General features: G+C 45.5%; 1 protein-coding gene across 1 annotated transcript in view; it reads left to right on the top strand.

Annotated features, from left to right (window-relative positions):
- LOC114588050 (atrial natriuretic peptide receptor 1-like) overlaps positions 1-18,008 on the top strand; it is a 54,344-nt gene that overhangs the window by 7,970 nt on the left and 28,366 nt on the right. Inside the window, exons 4-11 of the mRNA XM_077921633.1 lie at positions 237-341; positions 2,826-2,928; positions 3,659-3,804; positions 5,630-5,702; positions 8,645-8,792; positions 9,551-9,637; positions 12,023-12,166; positions 15,935-16,056. Coding sequence (XP_077777759.1) covers positions 237-341; positions 2,826-2,928; positions 3,659-3,804; positions 5,630-5,702; positions 8,645-8,792; positions 9,551-9,637; positions 12,023-12,166; positions 15,935-16,056 — 928 coding nt within the window. The remainder of the gene's footprint in view (positions 1-236; positions 342-2,825; positions 2,929-3,658; positions 3,805-5,629; positions 5,703-8,644; positions 8,793-9,550; positions 9,638-12,022; positions 12,167-15,934; positions 16,057-18,008) is intronic.

Here is an 18,008-nt window from a genome sequence, read left to right as displayed (position 1 = left end):
AATACTAAATGTACCCAAAAGGGCTGAAAAAAGGAAGCCTAACTGCATAATTCACTTTAAGTTATTGGGGCGTTATCCAGAATTGCACTAAGGCTGATTATATATTCCCCTTTCTTAAGCACAGAATGTGACATTTAAATTCATTTCCAACTAAAGTTTACTGTTACACGAACCTCTAAAAGACTATTTACATGACACTGAAGCTGTATTGTTTAATTTCATCTGCTTGGCAAAAGGGGAAAGGTGGCATTTGTGGACCTTGGATCCCAGACGATGGCCAAATATTCACCCACACCAAGTCTACTGCGGGCAAAATGACACAGAGAAACTGGACTGCCAAGGTAAATAAGGTTTAATTCTCCTCACAGACTCTGTTTCACTCTCTTTCGGACTGCTGGGCAAAAGCCTGAATTATCTGTTATTCCCCTTTGCCAGCCTGCTGCCCTCCAGATATCTTGGACTACAACTCCTGTACTGGTTGCAGCTGATGGGAGTTGTAGTCAAAAACATCTGGCCTTGGTAGGCCACAGTGGGAATTTGGCTAGCTTAGCAGCTGCTCGGGACATTGTGCTCTCTCTTTTTTAATCGTTGCACCAAGAAGAACTGACCACATTTATGTCTCAAGAGCTCCAGGCTACCTTTAAGCAATTGTTGCATTGAATGAATATTCATTACATCTAAAGTAGAAATGGCCAAGTATCAGCCTAGTATTGTGATTATGGCACAACATAGGGTTAAAAAAACCCCACCTAAGTTGACTCTGGGTTTGATGTAGCAATTTTAAATATATATATTTATATAATGGAGAACCTGTAGATTTCCAGATGTTGTTGGACTCCAAATCCCATCATCTCTAGTTAGCATGGTCAGTGGTTTGGTATGATGGGATATGGAGTCCAAAAACATCTGTAGGGTCACAAATTCCCCATCCTCAGTGTACATCAGTCAGCTATTAGGGCAGCTTGACTTAATGTGGGCAGTGGCTTTCTGAATTAGCGAACTCTTTATTTTTTTTATATAATATTTTTTATTGCGTTTCTTTTCATAGTTTTGTACATTTCAAATTATACAGAAAAGACCAAATGCAAGAAACATTTTTTTGGTTTTTTTTTTTTTTAACATTGGACTTCCCCACACCTTCCAAAGCTGCGTTCTTTGTGATAACATTATCAGCAATTTGTTACCTTATTTCAAACCTTGTTACAACTTTCAATTATTATGTCTCCACATTCAATATGTTGTATCTCACTTTTGATACCTTTAAAATAAACATAATATGTTTGGTTCACTTGTCTTCTTTTCTCATTTGTAACTTATTTTACCATTTGCTTAATCATATTTGCTAAAGCATAACATTTTCAATAACATGCACTATCTTAAGATTCATACAACTTATAATATTTTTGCAGATAGTCTTTAAATTTTTTCCAATCACCCTCAACTGATTCTTCATCCAAATCTCGGATTCTGCCGGTCATTTCAGTGAATTAGCGAACTCTTTAAAGTCCTTTCACAGGAATTATTAAAAAGCACAGTGGAATAGGGCACTGTGATGTTGCTGAAAATGTTCAAGAAAATGGCTCCCCCTTTCACTTAGCTAGATCCAGGTTCATTTACTTATTAAATATTTCTTCACACAGCATTCAGAATACATGACTCAAGATGTGGTGATAGCCTTTAGCTTAAAAGGAAATTCGACAAATTCTAAGAGAGTTGGCTATTAGCTATGATAGATCAATCAAATCTACATAGCGTGTCTGGAATACTGTGTCCAGTTCTGGGCACTGCAATTTAGGAAGGATATTGATAAGGTGGTTGTGTGCAGAAGGAGACGATCAAGGTTCTGGAAACCAAGCCTTATGAGGAACATAAGTTGAAGAAGTTTGGTATGTTTAGCCTGGAAAAGAGAGACTGAGATGAGATATGATAGGTAAAGGTAAAGGGACCCCTGACCATTAGGTCCAGTCGTGACCGACTCTGGGGTTGCGGCGCTCATCTTGCTTTATTGGCCGAGGGAGCCGGCGTACAGCTTCCGGGTCATGTGGCCAGCATGACTAAGCCACTTCTGGCAAATCAGAGCAGCACACAGAAACACCATTTACCTTCCCGCCAGAGCAGTACCTATTTATCTACTTGCACTTTGACGTGCTTTCGAACTGCTAGGTTGGCAAGAGCAAGGACCGAGCAACAGGAGCTCACCCCATCATGGGGATTCGAACCGCTGACCTTCTGATCAGCAAGTCCTAGGCTCTGTGGTTTAACTCACAGCGCCACCCACATCCCATGAGATATGATAGCCACCTTCAAATATCTAAAGGGGTTGTCACATGGAGAATGGAGCAAGCTCTGGAGGGTAGGACTCAAACCAACGGCTTCAAGTTTCCAGAAAGGGGATTCTGACTAAACATCAGGAAGGACTGTCTGACAGTAGGAGCTGTTTGACAGCGAACAGTCTCTCTTGAGAGGTTGTGGCCACCCAACCTCTCTTAAAAACCTCCAAGAAAGGAGAGTCAATGTTTTGAAGCAGAGGTTGGATTGCCATCTGTAATGGATGCTTTAGCTGACATTCCTGTATTGCCAGGGGTTGGACTCGATAACCCATATGGTCCCTTCCAACCCTATGATTCTTTGATTCTATGAGTGAAATGCTATCCCTGCAGATACCTGCAGACTAACAGGGGGAAGGTGACCATCTCCACAGCCCTCCTCAGGAGACTGCAGAGGCATCTGGGTGGCCAATGGTAATCTGGACTAGACTGGTTCTCGCTGATCTCATTGGGTTGCCGTTCTTCCCTTTCTCTTCCTCCATCTTGCTTGCCTTGCAGGTAGTCCTGGTGCATGTGGGCATGACCTCTCTCATTGCACACATCAGGGTTGGGAGAATGCAGGCTGCTTTGGAAGCCCAAACCATGGTCCTCCCGGCAGTAGGTATGCTACAAAACGGTGGAGGTGGTGAGTGAAAGCGTTCAGAGAATGCTTGTGCTTCTGCTGCTAGGAAGACCGGAGGGACCTGAACATTCATTAGAACTTAATGTATCATTTCCCACATCACTGGGAATCTTCCTTGTCCTTGCCAATGCCAGAACCATTGGTTTCAGGCAGCGCAAGTCATGTTGGATGTTGGGATGTCAACTTCCCCTCTTGACTGAAGAGCCTCGGACATCTGTCAGTAAAGACACATTTTGACTGAAGTCCTGTTTTTAAAGAGGGTAATAATAATAATTTATTATTTATACACCGCCCATCTGGCTAGGTTTTCCCAGCCACTCTGGGCAGCTCCCAACAGAATATTAAAACCACTATAAAACATCAAACATTAAAAACTGAAGAGCTGCCTTCAGATGTCTTCTAAAAGTCAGATAGTTGTTTATTTCCTTGACATCTGATGGGAGGGCGTTCCACAGGGTGGGCGCCACTACAGAGAAGGCCCTCTGCCTAATTCCCTGTAGCTTCACTTCTCGCAGTGAGGGAACCTCCAGAAGGCCCTTGGTGCTGGATCTTAGTGTCCAGGCTGAACGATGAGGGTGGAGATGCTCCTTCAGGTATACTGGGCCGAGGAGGGACCCTCTTCCCTTTGATCAGGCTCAGCCACAAAGGAATATCCTGGTGCTGTGCTATTGTATTATTAACTCCAAAACCTCTTTCTCTTTGTGCTCAGTCTGTGGGGATGACATCTGTGAGGATGACGAGGGCTGCTCCACATGCCCGGCTGACTGTGGTGAATGTCCGTTGGCGACAGACATCAGGATCGCAATTGCCTTACCAATATGTCTGGTCTGCACAGGCTTTATTCTGACAGTCGTGGTACGCGTTAAGTAGAACTTCACCGTCGCTCAACTGCTCTCCTCCATGCTTTCCCCTCTCTCTTGTCTGGTCCCACTTACTTAATCTTCATTTTATAATGCAATGCAGCATAAACACAAGTTCTACTTCTTTGCTGCCCTCTTGGGTGTACCTGGATGAGAAGCAGCCATCGCTGGCTCTGCCTCACAGGGCAAGACACATTCCAAAATAGGCAGTTGTTACCTCTTGAGTGTGCCTCCTAGGAGATTGTCTGACAGCTGAGGACACTTCCTTCTCTGTTGTGTTTGCAACGCAGACTGTCTCTCTGCTTTGTGAAGTTGCAGAAGGGGACTCGGCAAGGGATAATGTTTGCCTCAGATTCTGTCTGTAGGCATTTTTTTCTAGCTGGTAGGAGATAACTGAAGAAATCTGACTCTCAGTCTTTCAGATAAACACTATGGGGGGGGGGAGAAAAAGTAAATGTTTCCTTTGTCCCCCCCCCCACTCAAAATGATGATGATGATGATGATTATGTGAAGCACCGATGGTGCAATAACCTCTTCATGTAAATTTTACCAATTTCAGGAATTCAAGAAAAACCAGTCTAAATCTCTCCTTATACATTTCTGAAATATTTAGTATGTACAACAACAACAACAATTTATTTATATCCCGCCCAACCGGCTGGGCTTCCCCAGCCACTCTGGGTGGCACCCAACAGAATATTAAAAACATGATAAAACATCAAACATTAAAAACTTCCCTAAACAGGGCTGCCTTCAGATGTCAGATAGTTGTTTATTTCCTTGACATCTGATGGGAGGGCATTCTAGAGGGCAGGCGCCGCCACCAAGAAGGCCCTCTGCCTGGTTCACTGTAAGCTCCCTTCTCGCAGGGAGGGAACTGCCAGAAGTCTCTCGGAGCTGGAACTCAGTGTCTGGGCTGAATGATATGGGTGGAGACGCTCCTTCAGGTATCCTTCAGGTATCCTTCAAGCCGTTAAGGACCGCCTCTCCCCATGTAAATATTGGTAAAACCTATTTAGTGTTTCACAACTTTCTGACTAGTTGCATAACCTTAGCCAGACCTAGCAGAGTAAATGTAGAATCCACAGAAGCAATTGGCAACTTGGCTGCAGACAGGATAGACGAAGCAGGAACCAGGAACTTGTAGTTAGGTGTTTATTATATACAGTGGACTATTTACAGGAACAGAACACGGATTTTTAGCTTGTTCTCTCATACACGACTCACAACTCCTACACTGACACACAGAACTCTGAACCTCTGAACTAACACATTCCAGTTAGTAGGCCATTAATTATCACTCCCTTGAGAGAGCTTGACCAATCAGGGAGCTGTCTCCATGCCTCTGTTATCACCAGGCAGACTTACTCCTTCAGATTGCCTTCTGGCTGTCTGCCAAACCTTAATTGACTGTGTGAGTAGCTGCACGTACACAGTTTCCCAACAGTAAACTGTCACAGACTCTGCCTTCATGCTCTGAGGCCCTTCTTTGTGTGCCTCCTTCATGTGAGGTCCAAAGGGTGTCAACATGAAAATGGGCCTTTTCTGTGGTGGCCCCCCTTTTTCTGAATGCTCTCCCCAGGGAGGTTCACCTGGCGCCTTCATTACACATCTTTAGTCGCCAGGTGAAAACATTCCTCTTTAACCAGGTCTTGGGCTGATTAATATTGTACAGCCTTTTAAATGTGTCTGTGGGAAGGTGGGGGGGGGTATTGTTTTGCTGTTCTCATGCTTTTATCCTGTATTTTATTCTGTGAACCACCCTGAGATCTTATGATGAAGAGCCTAGGGATGAATTTGCCCTGTCATGCTTTCTTTAGTGGTTCCAGTACCAAAAGCAAAAAATGTTTTGGGATGAAAGCTGGATCATAGACTTCAGCTGCATCAAACAAGGTCTGTAAGTATTAGTATCATTAGTATCATCCTTATCATCTCATGGAAATGACTCAAAGCAACTTAAACAAACACATCAGAAATACTAAAGCCAATTACAATAAATATCGTATTTTGCCGTGTATTAGACGAGGTTTTTTGACTCAAAAATCATGTCAAAAAACTGGGAAAGCTGTGGTAGGCGTGCACTCTAGGAAGCTCAACAACTTTGGGCCATCTCCCCTCATTTTCTTTAAATTTATCCCCCCGCCCCCCAAAAAGAATAGGGGCGTCTTATGCATGGAGGCATCTTTTACACGGAAAAATATGGCACTATGAATAAAAACCTAATAGTTTCTTGTATTAATCAGAATAGGAAAGAATAGGAAAGATCTTTACACATGAGATCAATACTTTCTGCACTAAGAAATTCAAACTGACATGGAGTGTGTAAAATTTAACCATATACTGTAAGAAAATTGCATAAGGAAAAGCCCTATGAGATCAGACAAAGGGCCCATTCCGTCGCACAGGGCACAGGGGGCAAGGGGGCCTTGCCTCCTTCCCAAGCCTAGTAAGTGCTGGGCATTGGGAAGGAGGTGTGAGGGATCTGACAGGTCCTAGAGCCCTCCTTCCTCCTTCCCAAAGCCTTGTTAGCACTTGCCCAGCTTTGGGAAGAAGGCAGGTGGGCTCTAGGAACCTGCCAGAGCCTCAGGCCTCTTTCCCAAAGCCTGGTGTCTCCCTTACCCGGTTTTGGCAAGGTGGCTTTTATTGAAGTGAGGGTAGTGAAATCTCAGCTAAGAAGCTCAAATCATATATATGACTGGTACCCTTCTTTGGAAACTAAACCAATGTCCACACTTCAACTTTACTTGCAGTAACTTATAGATGAATTAAAACATAATATTTACAGTCGCATGCTTCTCCAAGCATGGGCTTGCAGTCTCTTCTTTTACCTTCCAAACAACTGTATTTTCCTCCCTTTCCAGAGCTCAGCACTCAGCCATCTGTATCTCAGTTAGGCCATACCTTGCAGCTCCTATGGGAGATTTCCACTTTTACCTTCTCCTGCAGCTCTGCTATCTTTCCTTCAAGCAGAGAAGAAGCGCTCCAACACTCCATTCAACTTAGCAGTGTTCACAGTGGATTCTATAACAAATTCATCTTGCTTCCCATAAAATGGAGTTTCTCTTTCACTAGATACCTCCCATGTGACCAACACTAGCCAATCACATGAGAACTACTTCAGAACTTTCTAGAATTCAGTTACCAACCAATCAAATTTAAATACATAGTAAAGCATGCAAGCATTTACAATTTCAGTGAATTAAATTACTATACTTAACAGCTTTGGGCTGTGGGGAGCATCAACTATTACCAAGGTCTGCCCCTGTTTGGATGGCTTTCAGTTATCACCTGCTCCTAAGCCTTTGCAGGAGACGGAATTTCAGCAGCTGCTAGTTTATTAAGCCAGAAGTGGCATTTGATACCATCTGGGAAGCCCTCTGAAACCAACTATGTAGCCTGCCTTTCTTAAGCTGATGGATGGAGGGGAATGTCAACTTTAAACATAATTTATCATTTTGAGTACTTCATACAAGAGTTTATGGTTTTAATGTAATATATTAACAGCACTTTCCGTTCGTGATTTGATTCCTCTTTTTTCAATTATTTGTGGATTTGTTTTTTGGTTTTGATGAGACTTTGCTGCCCTCCACACATCAGAGACCCAGCTAACGAACTAGTTCTGCTGAAAGCTAACAAGACCAGACAAAACTATTAGTGCTACTGTCAGCATGGATCTAGCAAAAGAAAACACCCCAAATTGGGAGGCATAAATTTAGCATTCAGAAAGGATAAACAGGCAAAAGAGATGATAACACTGTTAATTAAAATATCTGGAAACGTAGACATAAATATGCAAATCTGACAGGGAAGCAGTAGCGACGGACAGAGCTGTGCAGAAAGATGAAAAGATGAAACAGTCAAGAAATTAGGAAGCTAATCTTGGCTTTTATAAAAAATAATAATTATGCAAAGCCAAGTGTTTCATCATTATGTTGAGTCTGAAAAGTGTGTGTGTCGAATAACCCAGATGGCTGCAATAAAATAAATTCTGATGCCTTATCTTCACTGTATTAAAAGCATGACAACCAAATGATTCAGAATGTTAACCGTGTATGTAAGCCAACCTTTAAAAAATTCAGAAAGCTATGCAGACCCTTCTATACGATGGGTCAGTTCATCATCACTCTTTGGCACACTGCTAGCAGAGAACAAACCCTCAAATGGTACTCTTCCTTGGCAATCACTCGTAGCCGAGTAAGATTGTCTTCCATAATCACGGTCTCAAAAGTGAGTCCGTAAGTGACTGTGGAGGCCAATTCTGGACCCACACGTCCTTCCACAGTGGGGACATAGGTTTCCGGATGGGAGTTGATCATAGTGCGGGTTTCCCAAGTGTGCCTTCCTCTTAGCGCGTTTCTCCCTTGTGTCCTGAGTTCGAGTGTCTTCAAAACCCATGGCACCTTTGGTAAAGGCTGTTCTCCAATTGGAGCACTCGCAGGCCAGAATTTCCCAGTTGTCAGTGTTTATGCTACAGTTTTTAAGATTTGCCTTTTTGAGTATCTTTAGACCTCTTTTGTTGTCCACTGGCATTACACTTTCCATCCTTAAGTTGGGAATAGAGTAGTTGCTTTGGAAGATGATAATCAGACATCCGAACAACATGACCAATTCAATAAAGTTTATGTTGAAGAATCATTGCTTCGACACTGGTGATCTTTTTAGATTTGCCTTGAGAGAGTCTTTGAACCTCTTTTGTTGACCTCTCCTCAAATGGTACTAGAAAAGTAGCAGCAGAGCAAACAATCTGCAGATTTAATCCTGGAATCATAATAATGTTCAAGTATTCTCGCCAATGTGCATTCAACCAACCTACATCTAATTTCCTGTTTCATCAGAATACATGGCAAGGACTGCAATGGGGAGCACCCTGAGTGTGCCACTTCGACCCAGCGCCTCCAATACCAGCTGCCTCACGACACTGAGCTCCTGTACAGCAGCTGCCAACGCTTCCAAGATGAACTATTTTACGCAGACGGGGATCTAGTAGGTGTATTTTGCAGTCCTTTCGCTCTATTCTATTACTGGAACATGGGAAGCTGTCTTATGCTGAGTCAAGCCTAGGCTCCGTTGAGCTCCATAATGAGGCTGCTGCGTCAGACCAAAGGCCTGCCCAGTTCAGCTTCCTGCCTCCCACAGTGGCCGAGCAATTGCTGTCATGAAAAGTTCATAATTTCTCCCTGGTGCCAATGGGAGATCTCCTCCCAATGCAAATAATGCTTCCAGCGATGGGATTTTCCTCAGGGGAGGAAAGCATCAAATTCTCCCCGCTGCAGTGACCCTGATAATTTTTGTTCCCCCACAGCTGCTGCTATTTGCATATTAAATACAAAGGCATATGTTGTCCCACATGGTTTGGCCAGCCACTGTTAAGCTCACTAGTGACTCAACTACATCAGTCAAAAAACAGTGTTTTGAATGCATTATAAACATGCAACACCAGATGGCACTGGAGAGTAAAAAAAAATTCTATGCGATTTTCCATAGCGTTTTTTTTTCTAACTTACTTATAGTGGGGGGTTTTCCCTGTGTGTCGATCCACCCTAGGTGAGCTATGGCTTGTTGCCACCCCTCAGCCTATCTCACAGGGCTCTTGTGAGGATTAAAGAGAAAAGAAGAAGAACAATGTATTGTGGGGTTTTTTGCACCACAGATAATATAACTGTAATAGATAAATATACGGAGGGGTTGTGAGTTTTTTATTTACTTCTGGTTGCTAAACAACTGTCTTTGCCTTCTTCCAGTGATGGTAGAACAGTGGCCATCAAGAAAATAACGAACAAGACGTTTACTCTCACTAGGACCATCCGTAAAGAAGTCAAACAAGTAAGGTAAGCTACATTTAAAAGAGTTATGGGTGCCTTTATAGATTTGAACACAAGTGTGTGCTCCTTAAATTTGAATTCACTATCCACTTGTTTCAAAAAGTGAACTGAGACCTATATTGCCTTTTCTGGCATGTTTAACTGTGTTTTTCAGGATCAACTAGACAACCTGTCCTATGATATCTTGTATGTGCTGAAGGCATGCTAAGAAGTCCTTCCCACATCCCTTCTTGTTTCGAAGCCAGCAGCAGTCTCTGAATGGCTGAGAGAAACAGGGGTGGACCTTGGTAATATGCTGCCCCATTGAGGCCATTTGATGTCCTTCCCCCAGCCCTCGCAGCACCAGCTTAATCTGGGTTTGAGGAATTTATTTTCCCAGCCACTCTGGGTGCCTCCCAACAGAATATTAAAAACATGATAAAACATCAAACCTTAAAAACTTCCCTAAACAGGGCTGCCTTCAGATGTCTTCTAAAAGTCAGATAGTTGTTTATTTCCTTGGCATGTGATGGGAGGGCGTTCCACAGGGCGGGTGCCACTACTGAGAAGGCCCTCTGCCTGGTTCCCAGTAGCTTCACTTACCGCAGGGAGGAAACTGCCAGAAGGCTCTCGGCACTGGACCTCACCAGGCTGAACGATGGGAGTGGAGACGCTCCTTCAGGTATAGAAATGTGGGCCTTTTTTATGGAGCGGGGGGCGGGGGAGAGACAAAAATAAATGCTTTAATTCTCAGGAAATGAACCCATGTGACAGAAGCCAAGAGTCCATGGCGTGATCTTGAGCCACGTGGTCAAATAAGAGTCCATTCTAATAAATGAGAAAAAGTAAAGACTTCACTACCAGTGGAACCTCCCACAATCGGTTTCCCATTTTGGCTCAACTCTTTTTGTCTCCATCTCTATCTCCCTCACTCCTCACATATCCCATTCCTATCTCTGCTGCTCAGTCACAACTGATCAGAAGTTCTGTGGGCCCTCTAATGATCCAGGAGTGGCCAACATGGTTCTCTCTTGATGATGTTAGACTACAACGCCTATCATCCATTACCGTTGGCTACGTTGGCTAGCGTTGATGGAAGCTGCAGTCCAGAAGCTTCTGGGGAACCTCACGTTGGCTGCACCTGTGTACTATGCTTTTTAAAAAACATATATATGTTTAAGGGTACTCTCATTTTCCTACTCATATTGAAATACTGCCCCTCAGTGGGGCCAAACTTACCGTATTTTTCGCTCCATAAGACACACTTTTTTCCTCCTAAAAAGTAAGGGGAAATGTCTGTGCATCTTATGGAGCGAATGTGTGGTCCCTGGCAGCGGTGGAGCTGAGGACTTTGGTTACCGGAGCGGCGGGGGCGTGGCACATCACCCGTTAGAGCATCCTAATGGCGGCACCTGCGCGAGGGGGTGGGGAGAGGCGAGGCGGGGAAAGAGGGCTTTAGAAGACCCTTTAGAGTTCCCTCCATCTGAGGGGCTCTGTGACTTGCATGAGAGCAGTCAGGAGCCAGCTCAGAGGGGGATCTTTCTCCCTCGCACACTCTGTCAAATTGAGCCCGGGAGCTTTTTTCTTGCTTTCCTCCTCTAAAAACTAGGTGTGTCTTATGGTCAGGTGCAAGGGATGCGGGTGGCGCTGTGGGTTAAACCACAGACGCTAGGACTTGCCGATCAGAAGGTCGGCGGTTCGAATCCCCATGACGGGGTGAGCTCCTGTTGCTCGGTCCCTGCTCCTGCCAACCTAGCAGTTCGAAAGCATGTCAAAGTGCAAGTAGATAAATAGGTACCGCTCCGGCGGGAAGGTAAATGGCGTTTCCATGCGCTGCTCTGATTTGCCAGAAGCAGCTTAGTCATGCTGGCCACATGACCCGGAAGCTATATGCCAGCTCCCTCGGCCTATAGAGCGAGATGAGCACCGCAACCCCAGAGTCGGTCACGACTGGACCTAATGGTCAGGGGTCCCTTTACCTTTACCTTTATGGTCAGGTGCGTCTTATGGAGTGAAAAATATGGTAGATTCACAAAATGTTTAGGGGTATGCGCACCCCTGCGTCCCCCCCAGAAAAAAGCACTGTGTCCATCTATAGCAGCTTTTGGGAGCTAGGACACACACTCACACACATATACACACACAAATTTACAGACCAATCCTATACATATCTACTCAAAAGTAAGTCTTGCTGAGTCCAGTGGAACTTACTCCCAGTAAGTGGGTTACACGCTTACATATGGTTTCGACTCCCAAGCAACTACTTCACAGTGGCTATGGAGTTGTTCTGGGGCTCAAGCCCGAAGTCCCTTCTCAAGGAGAGGGTTCTCTTGCAAGGGAAAGTGTCCAAAATGCAACGTTGTGTTCTTAGAAAGTATATGGCACAACCCAATTCCTGCCTGCTTGTCACAGAGAACTGGACCACCCAAACCTCTGCAAATTCATTGGAGGCTGTATTGAAGCGCCAAATATTGCCATAATCACGGAATACTGCCCTAAAGGAAGTTTGACTGATGTGCTGCTCAATGAAGACATCCCTTTAAACTGGGGCTTCAGGTGAGAGAAAGGTGACAAAGGTGGACGTCAATGCTGGCATTTTCCTCACAGTTACTGCTTGGGATGAGTGAAATCTGTCAATTTCGGTTTCTCATTTTCTCTCTCTCTCTCTCTCTCTCTCTCTCTCTCCCTCTCCCTCTTTCTCTCTCTCTCTCCCCCCCCCCCCCGTCTTAAATTTAGTTCTGCACCTCTGTTTGTTTATTTGTTTGTTTTAATTCTCATGGACGTTCACCCACATTTTGGTCCAAATTTATTCTGATATGTGATTGTTTATTGTGGAAGCTGCCTTGTAAGGGTTTGCGTTCCTGACACCCCCAAAATTGGTGAGCTTTTTTAAGATAGCCACCTAAATTGTGGAGCTTTTTGTAACCAAGGTTGTTGAGCCAAAGTGTTGTAGGAAGGAGAACTGGGGACACCTCACCCACCCACTGAAAGGGCCAAAGCCGGCATGTTCAGAATACCTGGAAAGGGGCGTGTGCACAAGGTAACAGCACTGAGGAAGAATTGCCTGACAACCTGCTCACCATCCTGTTGATATATATCAGGGGTTGGCAAGTCTTACTGGGCATGTGCCGGATCACTCCCATGGAGATCCTCCATGGGCCTGGCCAGCGCAGCGCGACAGCAGCAATCACATATGTGCATGTCTGTGGCACCGGAAATTGCTTCTGCACATGCCCAGACGCCCAAAATCACACCTGTGCAGAAGCGATTTGCAGCATCTGGGTATGTGCAGAAGCGATTTCCGGTGCCGCGGAAGAGAGTTGGTACCAAAAAATGCAAACCATGTCATACCTCACCCCAATATTCTCTCAGGATCCTGAGTGGCTGGTCTTTATGGGCTAACAGTAAGATGGTTTCTGTTCCCAACAGAAGTAGCATCAGTTTTGTAGATTAAAAAAGAAGAATAAAAGAATCCATCAGAGTCCCTGCCTCCCAAGGCAGGTAGAAATAGGTGAGCAAAAACAGGGAGCAGGTTTTGCAGCACTCACAGCAAAATCTTTCTTTCTCTCTTTCTTTCTTTCTTTCTTTCTTTCTTTCTTTCTTTCTTTCTTTCTTTCCTTCCTTCCTTCCTTCCTTCCTTCCTTCCTTCCTTCCTTCCTTCCTCCCTCTCTCCAATTCAAATCAGTTCTTTATATCGCATGACGAAAAAGAGAAGCATTTATAGAATGAGAGTTTTTTATATATTTTTAGAATCCATTATATTAAAGTGTTAATAACAGAAGCCAGTATTTGGCGGGGCAGAGGTTGTCTTGCTGGTGTGATTTGCATCATTCCCTTCATGGACAAATTCTCAACAGGGGGAAAAAATGTATCTGCTATATTGATATGAGATAAGATTATATATAGATGAAATAACAACAAAGCCCTCGCTGACTTTCAGACTGATAAGAAGGTATGTGTAATCATTTCACCAGATGGTGTTTTTGATAGACTATGGGATTTTAATTACAGCGAGGCATCATTAGGTAGATAAGATGCCAGTGTGATGCTAAGTCTGAAGTGATCTTTTAAGAGTGACTGACAGAGAGAACCTTACTTTGGGATCAAATCGCTGATTAGATTTTTTGCGTGTGGGTAGGGCCATAGGGATGCGGGTGGCACTGTGGGTTAAACCACAGAGCCTAGGACTTGCCAATCAGAAGGTCAGTGATTCGAATCCCCGTGATGGGGTGAGTTCCCGTTGCTCAGTCCCAGCTCCTGCCAACCTAGCAGTTCGAAAGCACACCAGTGCAAGTAGATAAACAGGTACTGCTCCGGCGGGATGGTAAACGGCGTTTCCGTGCGCTGCTCTGGTTCTCCAGAAGCGGCTTAGTCATGCTGGCCACATGGCCCGGAAGCTGTACGCTGGCTCCCTCGGCCAATAAAGCGAGATGAGCGCCGCAACCCCAGAGTCAGCCACGACTGGACCTAATGGTCAGGCGTCCCTTTACCTTTACCTTAGGGCCATAGTGCAACTTTTTTTTCAAAAAACAAAAACTGTGGTGCGTTGTTTAGGGCAGGGGTAGTCAACCTTTTTATACCTACCGCCCACTAATGTATCTTTCTTCATGGTAAAATTTCCTTACTGCCCACCAGTGCTCGATGGAAGGAGGATTCAGCTTGTGCCGTAGAACCCCCTACCGCCCACCTAGAATCATGAAATGCCCACTAATGGGTGGTAGGGACCAGGTTGACAACCCCTGGTTTAGGGACTCAAGGCTCCAGCTACAAGTTCCAAGAGGTGCCATCAGCCAATGTCTTTTCTTCTCTGCATCTCAACAATAGTGTCTAGTGAAAGAAGATGCATGGTATGTTTATAAGGAATCACAGAAATCATAGAATTGTAGAGTTGGAAGGGACCCTGAGGACCGTCTAGTCCAGCAGTTCTCAACCTGTGGGTCCCCAGATGTTGTTGGACTACAACTCCCCTCATCCCTGAGCTCTGGCCTTGCTAGCTAGGGGTGATGGGAGTTGTAGTTCAACAACATCTGGGCACCCACAGGTTGAGAAAAGCCAATGGTGCCACCCCCCTTGGTATTCTCTCACTACCTCTTTGTCTACGGCTTGTGAGGGGCAAAGAACTGCAAAGAAAATCTTGTGGGAGCTGATGAGAGTTGGGTTTCTATTCCTCGCACTGTGCAGATATTGTGCAGGATTGGGTCAGGTCTGTGTTATGCATTCCAGCACCGACTGTTGGAATCACGGGAGCGGATGTTTGCTGCAGCCTGTTTCCGTTTTTGCTTTCACTTCTGACTTCTCTCTGAGCAAGACCAGAGAGAGGAGACATGTTTTCTTTTGCTCTGCCTTATGCTTAATAAAGGGACGTGGGTGGCGCTGTGGGTTAAACCACAGAGCCTAGGACTTGCCAATCAGAAGGTTGGCGGTTCGAATCCTCGCGACAGGGTGAGCTCCCGTTGCTCGGTCCCTGCTCCTGCCAACCTAGCAGTTTGAAAGCACGTCAAAATGCAAGTAGATAAATAGGTACCACTCTGGCAGGAAGGTAAACGGTGTTTCCGTGCGCTGCTCTCATTTGCCAGAACTGGCTTAGTCATGCTGGCCACATGACCCGGAAGCTGTACGCCGGCTCCCTCGGCCAGTAAAGCGAGATGAGTGCTGCAACCCCAGAGTTGGTCATGACTGGACCTAATGGTCAGGGGTCCCTTTACCTTTATGCTTAATAAAGTAGCTTAGTGCTTACAGCCCCAGCCTTGCTCTGACTGCATTTCATCTCTGCTGGACTCTGGATGTGTGCTCAATGTCTCCAATGTGTGAGTCACTATAAATCGTCGGGGAAGTCTGTCAGAACTCCCTAGAGCTGCACGCTGATGGGACGGACAGGCTGGAAACTTTCCTGTCGTTTGCCTGGGGGTCGTCCATGCCCCCGGCCAACCCGACAGATCGGTCCCCCACAAATACTCTAGATTACTCCTCCAGATAGCATTGCACATGGAACAATGCAAGCCTAAGTTATCAGAAGGCACGTGTAAGGGATCATTTTCAAGTACACTTTTCTAGTTTGACACCATAGAAACGATCCCTGAAATGTAAGAAGGGACCGACCTAGTGCAAGCATGATTTGAACAAGAAGAGCAAACCGTCTGTGGATTTGAGGGGGGATAATTATTGAGACTCTGTGGAAGCCATACTGGCAGACCATATTGGATGCAAGTCAAAACATCACTGCAATCTCTGCCCATTTCTTTCATGGAGCTCTTGAAGTGTTAAGCCCAGCCCTGTGGTTTAGTAGGCCATATTAACACTGATTATTATCCCCACCACCTTTAGGCTTTCTTTCGCCACAGATATTGCTCAGGGAATGGCGTATCTTCACCAGCACAGGATCTATCATGGGCGATTAAAGTCCACCAACTGCGTCATTGATGACCGCTGGGTTTGTAAGATTTCAGGTAAGTGGAACAGGAGCTGTTCTCTCTGTGCTATGGAAAAGTACGAGTGGATATTGCCTTATTATGGGATAGTGCTGATGTTGTTCTCGCGGTCGCCATCCCCACATCTCCTGAAAAAGACGAATCTATGCGTCTTATTTACCTTGCAAATGTCAAATGGCTCAACTTAGACCCATTAGCAACAAACAGCAATTAGCAACGTGTCTTCAGGGTGATTATAGAGAGGGGTTGTTGTTTTCTAACGCTCGTAATGTTTATCATGTAATATAGGAGGTTCTCTTTGCTATTTCTCACAGCCGTATTGTGAACACTCACTGGATAACGGTAAAAAACAAACAAACCAAAAAACCCCAAATGTTTGGCAGATCAAACTCAAAGGGAGTTGAAGGAACAGACTGGCAGATACTCTGCGCGTAGATAATAATGTTCAAAGTGCTTCACATATATGAATAATCCTTGCAAGACTGCTATAGGGTAGATGATCAGAACTATTATCTGTGTACTGCAGATGTGGGGGGCTGATGCAGGGAGACAGTAGCCGGTTTCAACGTCTGCCTACTGAGCTAGTGATACAGACAGGTTTGGAACCAGGGACTGTCAGGTTTGCTGCTCCTTCTCATTCAGCCTGACGCACAGATTCCAAACACATCTACTTACTCCCTAGTGAGTGTGTTTAGGATTGTAGCTTAGCCACTATATTACAGTAGCCCTTGGGCTGTATGCAGCATGTCACGTACATCATTTTATTAACCCCTTTAGTCACATGTAGGGACGCGGGTGGCGCTGTGGGTTAAAGCCTCAGCGCCTAGGACTTGCCGATCGAAAGGTCGGCGGTTCGAATCCCCGCGGCGGGGTGCGCTCCTGTCGCTCGGTCCCAGCGCCTGCCAACCTAGCAGTTCGAAAGCACCTCTGGGTGCAAGTAGATAAATAGGGACCGCTTACTAGCGGGAAGGTAAACGGCGTTCCGTGTGCTGCGCTGGCTCGCCAGATGCAGCTTGTCACGCTGGCCACGTGACCCGGAAGTGTCTGCGGACAGCGCTGGCCCCTGGCCTATAGAGTGAGATGGGCGCACAACCCTAGAGTCTGTCAAGACTGGCTCGTACGGGCAGGGGTACCTTTACCTTTACCTTTAGTCACATGTACCCTTGGGTAATTAATGAGTGGCACTTAAGAAACTAATTAATTAATTAAAATATCACGTCGGGACTAGCTCTGCTCCCCGAGTGATGCTCCCCAGCTGTTAAGATCTGCTCAGTAGGATCTGTCATAGATTAGACCCTTAGATATTATACATTTGTAGGGACATGGGTGGCACTGTGGTCTAAACCACTGAGCTTTTTCTTTTTGGGCTTGCCAGGAAGGTTGGTGGTTCAAATCCCCACAACAGGGTGAGCTCCCGTTGCTCTGCCCCAGCTCCTGCCAACCTAGCAGTTCAAAAGCATGCCAGTGCAAGTAGATAAGTAGGTACAGCTGCGGTGGGATGGTAAATGGCGTTTCCGTGTGCTTTGGTTTTCGTCACGGTGCTTCATGCACCAGAAGTGGTTTAGTCATTCTGGTCACATGACCCAGAAAGCTGTCTGTGGACAAATGCCGGCTCCCTTGGCCTGAAAGCGAGATGAGCGCCAGAACCCCATAGTCACTCATAACCGTCCAGGGATCCTTTACCTTTTAAAGGTAAAGGGAACCCTGACCATTAGGTCCAGTCGTGACTGACTCTGGGGTTGTGGCGCTCATCTCGCTTTATTGGCCAAGGGAGCCGGCGTACAGCTTCCGGGTCATGTGGCCAGCATGACTTAAGCCGCTTCTGGCGAACCAGAGCACTCTTAGTCACTGTGACAGCCAATCAGATTTAACTATGTGACACCAGCCCAGAAGGCAGACCAAGCTAGTTCGGAATGACAGCATGTTAGCTGTCCTGTACAGCCCATTGCGAAGCGAAACAGTCAGATGTT

Source organism: Podarcis muralis, chromosome 17 (genome assembly GCF_964188315.1).
Source record: "Podarcis muralis chromosome 17, rPodMur119.hap1.1, whole genome shotgun sequence".
In the NCBI taxonomy this organism is placed as follows: domain Eukaryota; kingdom Metazoa; phylum Chordata; class Lepidosauria; order Squamata; family Lacertidae; genus Podarcis; species Podarcis muralis.
This window is presented reverse-complemented; position numbering and strand designations above follow the sequence as displayed.